The sequence below is a fragment of the Centruroides vittatus genome, unplaced genomic scaffold (assembly GCF_030686945.1).
Source record: "Centruroides vittatus isolate TY-2023 unplaced genomic scaffold, ASM3068694v2 contig_420, whole genome shotgun sequence".
NCBI lineage: Eukaryota > Metazoa > Arthropoda > Arachnida > Scorpiones > Buthidae > Centruroides > Centruroides vittatus.
This window is the reverse complement of record NW_027122228.1, coordinates 168,744-178,700: the sequence shown is the minus strand read 5'-3', so window position 1 is coordinate 178,700 and position 9,957 is coordinate 168,744. Positions and strand designations below refer to the sequence as shown.

Here is a 9,957-nt window from a genome sequence, read left to right as displayed (position 1 = left end):
AGAATTAAATGTAACCGACAAATTTTATAACGATCAATTTGTTAAAAATTTCTGTTAATAATAATTTTCATTTATCAAAACCGATTGTAATAATGTTTAACCAGTGCTGAAATTCAATAAAAAATCTATTTAATAAGTCTAGCAACGAGAGTTACATAAGTTTCCCAGCTGTTATAAGTATTTTTTATTAAAAAAACAATAGATGGTGCCACACACAATTATATTATAAAAAGGTTTTATTATGATATCTGATATTTTTTATTCCTATTAAACCATAAAAAACTTAATTTTCAGGTAGGGGTGAGTTTTATAAAAATGTGTAAATGAAGATTTTATTCGTTATTAACTGTAAGTTCTGCCCTCCTACCCTTCAATAAGTGGGGGGATAGAGGGGGTGACTTCTTAAAAGTAAGTCACCCTCTCTATCTCCCGACTCTCTCGATCTTTCACCACTAAAATTTAATATCAATGATGTTCCTCATATACAAGCCACTGTGCCAAATTTTGTTTTTTAATCTTTACCCCATCCTGAGTTATTAAGCGAAATAGATGTAAACACACAAATATCTACGAAATATTTTTGCTGTTTTGTTATTTACATTTGGATTCAGGAGGTCTGAAAACGTGATGTGTCAAATTTGATATTGTGAGTTTTTTTGCAAGATTCCCAAACTTTCTCTGTTTATTTATAGTTAATAGCTGGGAAAGTAGAATGAGTCAGGATTTTAAAGCTACTTTTAGTAACAAAATATTTTCACGATGTCAGTTCGTGAATACCCATATGGAGGGAAGGAGATCTTGACAGTTGAGAGGCAACATTCTGTCAATGAAAAAACACTGCTTTGGCCTCTATTTCGAATAAACAGGCAGCTTGAATGGGGATCTGAGTCAATCAGGTTGTCCTAGAGTCCTTTAGTGCTCGAAGTCAACTGATCTATGTAGTTCGGACTGTTAGTCTTCTATCTGGCTACGTTGTAAGGATATAGCTCCAGGGAAACCCTGGTGTGTCAGTAGGTGTATAGCATCCCGTTTTTGGGATTGTTGATTGTTCGGGTTATCAGGAGCCGAAATTATGTCTTTAATTATGAACTCACTAACATCCAAACATCCATATACCGATCTTGCTTGACCTGTGCAGCCACGCTATCTTACTCTGAATTCAAATACTGAGCAAACATCACGGGCTTTATCTCTATTTCTAATTCAAATCCAACAATCATTGGCAACTCAGAAAGTTCAAAAATAAAGATATAGCGATCTTATAAAAATGACATCTGAAAATCAATCTGAAAAATTTTTCACAACAACGAAATTAGATGACTGTTTCAATTACTATTTCTCTACACTACACACCTAACATTTCTCATGGAATGATATCAGCAAGAGATCTCCTCTCCAATCCAGAAACGTTTATTCTTGATAAACTGTCAGACCATGGATTAGCGGAGGTCTGTTGTATTGACGTTCGTAGAGATAAGCAAGAGATCGCAACGAACAATGTAATTTTGATATTTAACATCACTGAGTTGCCTGTTTTGTCATTGCTTTTTTTTGTTATTGTTTTGATTTGTATGGCCAAAATGCTGTCAATGCCAGCGGTTTGGCCATTCAAAGGTATTTTGTGAGGGCACTACTGTTTGTGCCAGATGTGAAATTTCAGGTCATGAAACAACCACAAGTAGTGTTGACCCTTGTTGTGTAAATTGCAAGCAGACCCATCCTTCCTATTTACGTATTTAGTGTAAATAACTAATACAAAAATTTAAAATCTCGATAAACATTATGTTTCTTAATGCTAGAAAGATCGTAAATCCTCCCATTCTTACACGAACTGATTTTGTTTTCAACTGCAGTCACCAGAGGCAGATCTAAGTTTTTCGAGGCCTAAATCAATGGGGCCCCATTTTTGATATTACAAATAATATTAACTAATAATATAATAATAATGATAATTTATAGTATTAACTACTTTTTATTATACGATAAGCACTCATTGTTAATAAAAAAAAGTATTAAAAATTTATGATGATAATTCAATTCTTGTGGACGCTTCACACTTAGGGGCCCAGGGGTTAAGCCCTGTTAGTCTTTATGTAGATCAACCCCTTGCAGTAAATAAAACCAGCCAATCTGACTCTGTGTAAGTAAGTATTTCTGTACCACCACATGAATCTTTGATGTGACAGCACCGATCTTGATAAGTACCCGAGTCACAGACAAAAGAGAGAAAATAAATATGCTATAAATACCAAACAAAGCCGTTTAACCTACCAACAGATAGAAAAAAGTACTGGCCAATAATCTCCGAGTTAAGATACAACATAAAAAAACAAATATATCAGATACTCTAATTTCTAGGATTGAATCCTCCAATTATTGTAAAGTTGGTATCAATATTAAATGATCGAAAATAATGTTCTCAGTACCTTCCTTCATCTCACTGGAGGTTGCACTGAAAACTTTCAAATTTGTACGAAATTTATTTTCCACATGAAGCCACACCAGAGTTACCAGGGTAACCGATGTTCCCCATGAGCCTAACGTAGAAAGTTTGATTAGCGCGACTAATCGAAGAGTGGTAAGTTCTGAAAGAACGCTCATTGCTTGATATCCGGTCACTCATGACAGAAATGACAAATGAAAGCATAGAAGGCGTGTAAACAAAAATTTTAAAACCAATTAATGGGAAGGTCTTTTATAGACTTTATTGAAAGGTGGAGTTTCCCAGGAAGATGTATTGCTAAAAGGTTTTAAAAACATGTTTATTCGTCTAAATACTGTCAAACTAAGTTTTGCCAAGTTGCAACATCCAAAAAAGACTTTCCAAAATACAAAGACCTTCTGCATTATATTTAGATGTTAGACGCATGAATATAATCCGATAAACTCCAAATTTTTATTTTGTCACGCGAAAACCTGCCAAACGCATTACAAACGTATTAAATCGATGAAAACACTCGGCAACATATGGGCTTTCTAGAGTAAAAGATTTTGAAAAAAAATTTATAAAATTTCCTTATTTTACATCAATTTCTATTTATAAGAAAAATTTTAAAACTTTCGAGAGTTTATATGTTTCCTTTCTAAAATCTTACTGAAATCATTGTAGGGATTTCATTTCGGACGATTTTAAATTAAATCTATGAAATTAAAAATTAAACTTTTAATGAGAACAGAAAAATTTATCGATTAGTAATTTTCTTAAATTCTTTCTAAAACAAGAAAGTTACACAACAGAATACCTAAAGCAATATATTGATTAAAACAACACATACTTCCAACGTTATATAAGACATTTAGAGTAGGATGCAATTAAATTAATTGAAGTCCATTATCAACGTATATTTTAGTGGTCAGCACAAATAGCTTTCTGACATCGAATGCTGTTTGTTTCTAACCACATCGTTATGTCATTAGTTTCAAACAATTAACTATGTTTAGTCATAATTCAGTATAATTATTTTTTTATATCCATTACATGAAATATGCCACTAATAACTTAATGCACTTAGAAAATACTTTCTTAAATGCAAAATATGCCTGCTATCAAAGTTGATAATGAGTGAAGTGGAGTGGTGAGATAAGCGACGCAACAACACACGGACATCTGCCAACAGGGAACTATCTCCCTGTTAGTGACAATGGAGGGAAACGTTTCCTGATTAGGTTGTTAAATGAGTTAAATAGCCCAGTAATCTTTACATGGTCAGAACTAGCTCAGTCACGAACTGGTGAGCAACTCTTAGGGTTCATTAATTCTATCCCTTTGGCCACTGTTAGACAGGTTAAGTTTACATTAGGTACTCTAAATTTGAAGGCTGAAAAATTTTTACTTCATGGGACAATCTAACGTATTAAAATTAAGTTTGGATTAATGTTCCTGGATTGAAAGGTCCTTAAGCATTCAAAATATCTCATTTATTTATCGATGTTTACAATTTGATAATTTTTTAATTCTTTGAATCAGTTTTCGTAAAATGTATTCTTATCTAATGCAGGATTTCCTTCTCTTTCGCACAAGTAGGGAAAGTCTACAATATTTTAATCATAGGCTATACTGAAATTTATCCACATTACTTTCTCAAAATCAGTGTTTTAAGCATTATTTTTTCATAAATAGTATCATATCAATGTGATTATTAAACACTGTATAAAGTTTCAGAATATTATTACAGTTAAATTGTCAAATTTAGGAAGGAACAGATTATCATTTGTTAGTTGAAATATGTTAAATATTTCACTAAATTTCGGCTGAACCTTCAAAAACGGCCTTTCTTTAGCCATTTTTTCAAATACTTTGTAAGCATATTTTGTCCGAATAATTACCTATAATCAACGGCCACCTCCGAACAATGAGCAATTTTTATGTCTTCGTGAGTAACCAACGCTGAAAGGTTTGACTCTTTAAATTCGATAATATTGAGTCTGTTAGTGTAAAGATTAAACAAAAAAAAATGATAGCATATTTGTAATTCAAAATCATGGAAAACGCAAGTAATGAGATTAAAATACTTCTTTATTCTTTAAATGCAGCATCACAAATTCTCGGGATAAATATATTAACATATGGTCACCATAAGAATGCTTGGGATGTTCGATTTTTTCAATTTTATTCAAATTTTCTCGAATTTTTCCTTATCTGGAATAGTCTGGCATTAGTCTCCACGATATTTTCTGATAAATTCGTATGCGGAGACGTGTTTAACTTATTCGTAGGTTTCAAATACATCATACAGTTATTTGTTATTGGTATGATCATATTCTGGACTTTACAGTTCTCTTTTCTTAAACGAATTCGTTTACATCTTCCTAGCAGTAAATCTTGCTATGAAGTCGAGGAAACGTTAACTATTTCTATAGAATTTTAATTTGCAGTTGTCTTTGCAATCACTGCTTTATTGCAAGTCACGTTTTACTTCGTTCTTGACTTTTCTCTATATTTTGCCATGGAAAAGGAAACTATAATGGAATTCCTACTCTGCAATATCGATTGGGCATTATCTATATTCCTTTTAGTAGGACAGACCGTTTACATATTATTTTTTGTTTATAATTGTTTACTCATATTGTTTAATGGATTTAACACATTGTCGAGCAAACTTGATGTAATTCCTCGAGGAAAAACCAATATCAAAGATCTAATCGCATACATAATCGAAGAACATACAGAATTAATGGAAGACGTTCGAAACGTCAATAACCAACTGGAAATGTATTTTCCTGCTGTTTACTGCAGTATTTTGTATGGGTTTTGTATCCTGGTAACCATTTCTTTGTTTTACGATTTACCCGCACAATTTAAACTGGGTGCATTTATTATCATCATACAGGTAATTTTCGAAATTATCATAATTTCATTCGGATTATCCAGATTTACATCTTCGGTAAGATTTATTTAATACTTGTACCACCAAATTAATATATAATGTGTAATGTTTAATATATATATTTCAGATTTATGGAAATTTCAACGAGATTAATAGATTTTCCTCCTGCAGATTCTCTCTCGTTTTTAAACTGAAGGTAAATTGAGTGTTGTATTGTTACGTTATCGATAACCTTTATGCTAAAATTATATACTTTTTCGAACAGATGCTGGATTTCATGAAGAGATTCGGGAAAACACCCATTGGACTTTCTGTGGGTGGATTTTTTCGAGTCAAACGCAATTTCCCGATTAAAGTAAGTTTCGATTAAATATTCCCTTCTAATTTATTGTTGTGGATTTTATCTTTATTCCTATTCTATCTTTTAGATGCTGAGTAGTTTTTACTCTATTCTTTCTGCACTCATCGAATTAGGAAAGAAAAAGGAAAGTACGAAATGTATTTCATCACGTTTGCTGCAAGCAAGTAATATTCAGAACGCATCACTGTATGGAAAACGTTTCAACGTGGCTACGTAAATCAACGAAGATTCGTTGAATCGAGAAAACGATCTGCAGCTTATCGAGATACTGCTGATTTTTCTATTACTACGAGTACACACGTGAACAAGTATAAAACATTTGTAATATTGAGTAACTAGTAGCACTTCTTATATGTATGAACACAAAAAACAAAGTATACTTAATAAGTCGTGCAGAAAATACAGTTTAAAATTAGCTTATTAATTTTATTTTTCAATTATTATAGTGTAAAACATAACCTAGCGAAATATTAAAAACACCGACCATACCACGGAGCTAAAATTTTTTGTATTCAGAAAAAAAAGTTCAGTAGGTCACGATACTTGTTCCTTGCAATCTTCTGTTGGAACGTAATGAATGTTCAGGTGCTATAACTGAAGGAAACCGAAATAATTTGTGGCACGCTGTTTGGACAGCCGTAGCGTTACCTTCACCCATATTAATAAGCTTCATGCCTGTATTATTTAATTACAAAACTACTTACATATTTATGACTAATGAACGGGCTTATTACACACCCAACCTACTTAATTAACTTAACCAAAATGCATTTCGGCCTTACTGGCCCTTTTCAATTAGATGACATACAAAAAACAGAATATATAGTGATAATTAAATAGGCTGGGTGTGTAATAAGTCACTTCTCAATATTTACTTTTTTCGTTCACTCCTCGGCTATTTGTGAAACCACTAATAATGTAATAATTAATGTACTGTACGCTCTTTGTAAGAAATTATAAACTTTTTAATATGTAATGACATTGTTTATGGAATGGCATCATTAATGTTTAAACAATACGCAAATTTCAAAAATAAAAAGTAATAGAAAAGCGTTCCTATTCAGAAAATTTTATTTTTGAGACGTTTCAAGAATAGAATAAATTATGCTCGAGAATCGCGGTGGCAGCGTAATTCTTTTATTTTCTTCAGTTTTTTCTATGAAATATTTTGTATTAAATTCTTTTAATGTATAGAAAAATATATATATTACTTGAAGAAAGAAACAAGTTTTTTGTTTCGAAAATAATTTTCACAAAAATTTTCTTGAGATTCGTTTTTTTCGTTTTATTAGTATGAGGTTTTTACCGTGTTTAGCATTTATAGATAGAATTTAAAATTTCGGAAATGCAGATAGCAAATTATTCTAGGAATATTTTAAACCTAAAAACGTTTGTTAGTACTTTGTATGTTTATTATAAACACGGCGTTTAATTTCAAATATTGCTGAAAACTTCTAAACAATATACTGGTAATCAATATAAATACAAGTTAAATAATAGAGATGGTGCGGCCGAAGTGTTCAACGCGAAAACGTGTATGTCAGACGTTCAGCGCCTCCTTCCTGTAAGCCTAGAAGTTTGACAATGGCGTTTGGAACGTCGAGCATGATTCCACTGACTTTCTAAATGACATTGTGAAACTTCTAGGTTTATCGCAAGGCGGCGCTGAATGTCCGACGTACACGTTTTCGCGTTGAAAACGTCGGCCGCACCTCTCTATTAACTTATCGCGCGCGCAGTAATTAAATGAAATTTATTTTCATTCAAATGTTTATCGAATAAAAGTTTCGAAGCGACAGAAAGGTAAGCAAAATGTTTAACTTTCCCAAATGCAGCATGTATATTTATGGTTACTATACGCTAAAAATTTAGGAATAACCTGCTATTACGCATTTTTGAATTTTAAAAATATATAAGTATTTGAATTTATGTAATTAAATAGACTTTAAAATAAACTTAGAACTTTCATCACTACACAACTGTTGCGGGATACTTTTTTCTTTCTTCTCGTTAGTGTCCGCAAACTAATTCCTTTCTCCATTAATCTACAGAAAATTTTAGAATATTAATTTACATACCGCATTAAAGAAATTAATAACAGCCAATTAAATATTCAGAATATTTTAAACTTTTAAACATGATTTCTTTACTCAATAAAACAAATGAACTTTAGTAAAGGCAGCACATAATTACTTGAGAAAACTCTTGAAATTCCCAAATTAAATTCCCGTTACACTGTTAGTAAATCAGTGTTGTAAAGGATTAAATTTCTCAATATCTAGTGTAACGTAATATATTAATTTTTACAAGTTCTGTTGTCGTATATCGTCCATTGCATTTATTACACCAATCTTAATACAGTTACAAGTTTAATTCTTAACGTAGAGGATAAAAGACGAAAGTAAAATTTGTAAACAAATAATTAGGCATGAAGCGATTTCAAGAAATTTCAATTTTTAATTAAACCACGTTAATTAATCCAGACCGGCACTCAATTTAGTATAGAGAGGTTAGATTATTGCCGTAAAAACACATTCTGTTTGATATAATATTCTTGAGTGATGTAAAGTGGATAATTAATCGTAATAATAGTTATTGATTCATCGTAAAAGATTAAATTACTCTAGTCGAAAATTTTATATGACCCTGGCTATCCACTTGCTCATTTTCAGTTTAATACTTATTCCCTAAATTAATGTAAAGCTGGGGAGACAACTATAGACTTACATTTTTAAAGGTTTAGCCTAACTATCAATTTTGTAGGTGACTTGAGTTTTAAATTAACACAGTTGGATAAGCAAGCCAGTTGATAGCCCAGCATATGTTATTTGTTTGCTTATTCACCTTTACTAGCCAAATGTTTAAAAGACACTTTCTGGACATAGAAAAGCAAAGCCTATTTTCTGTGCCAATTTCAGGATGTATTAATGTAATAATATATAAAATAGATCAAGTGTCATTGCATGGCATTCAAGCTATGATATTGCTAATGAATAAATTAAGTAGTTTGGAATAATGTGGCAGGTTATCTCGCCAACTTGTGTTAAATTTAACACTTCATATTATTTACTTTAAGGTGTGTTATAACCTGAATAGCTGTGAGGCAGTCTACCGAAAAACTTTTTCGGATTGAAGAGACATTTACATACTTAATAACATACTCGTTATCGTATTGGTTGATGATTAATATTAAACGAAGATAATTTAAATTCATTTATTTTTTTTAATGATCTGAAACCGTGCTTCTAACTTTGTTGCTTCAAACACAATTGAGTGTTGCAATTAAGACACTTAGCGAAATTCTCATGTTTCATTCATTTTTATTAAATCTTCAAATTCTAAACGCTTTACTCCTTAACAATAAAATGAACAGCATAAGTTGTCAATACATTCTCAATAACCGTTTAATAAATCAACAATGGCAACAAATCAAGTATCAACACTATCAAGTATCTCCTACTATAGGTTGGAAAACATAAGTTTTACTCTGATCCAGACAGCAACACTAGCTGGGAATAAATCACTAAGGACTAAATTTATTAATATGAGACGTGTTTTAAATCTATAATAAATAATTTTAATATAAATTTATTTATTACAAATTATGGGCAGGTTTTACAAACAAGGGATATTTTTCTGTTTTTCAGCAACCACTGTTAGCTAACGTTTACACCATCGATTTAGTGAGGTAAACTTATAGGAAGTAATAATAGGAATTATTATTATTATTATTATTGTTATCTAACACATTAAACGTGTTAGATAATAACACGTTAAACAACAAACAATATGGTTACAATATCAGACGTGAAAAAACAACACAGTTTACACTGTCACATCTCATGTACATAAAACTTGATAAGGTTGTTTGTGTGTGGATACATAAACTCCTATAAATCACACATTCATACACCAAGGACATGAAAATGGAATTTGGCCTAGATAAATGCAAAACACTTCACATATAAAAAGGAGTCGTGAACAGGGAAGACTTTGCACTTAAAAATGGAAAAGTTATTAAATCCACGGAAGAGGGCGAGTTCTACAAGTATTTAGGATTTCAACAGGCCAAACTAACAGAACATACACAAATGAAGCAAAGATTAATTAAAGAATACCAAAGTAGGTTAAACGTTATTCTCAGAAAACAGTTAAATGCAAAACACACAGTTAAAGCAATAAACACAACATGTCTTCCCATTACATACTTATTCTTCTGGAGTTATACATTAAACTCACACAGATCTCGAGCAACTTCAAAGAAAAACA

The 9,957-nt window shown here is 31.4% G+C and overlaps 1 protein-coding gene across 1 annotated transcript in view; it reads left to right on the top strand.

The window, feature by feature from the left end:
* The first annotated feature begins 4,946 nt into the window (after nucleotides 1-4,946).
* The window catches only part of LOC136976733 (uncharacterized), a 128,381-nt gene continuing 123,370 nt past the window's right edge, over nucleotides 4,947-9,957 (top strand). Inside the window, exons 1-3 of the mRNA XM_067272093.1 lie at nucleotides 4,947-5,384; nucleotides 5,455-5,523; nucleotides 5,593-5,682. Coding sequence (XP_067128194.1) covers nucleotides 4,947-5,384; nucleotides 5,455-5,523; nucleotides 5,593-5,682 — 597 coding nt within the window. The remainder of the gene's footprint in view (nucleotides 5,385-5,454; nucleotides 5,524-5,592; nucleotides 5,683-9,957) is intronic.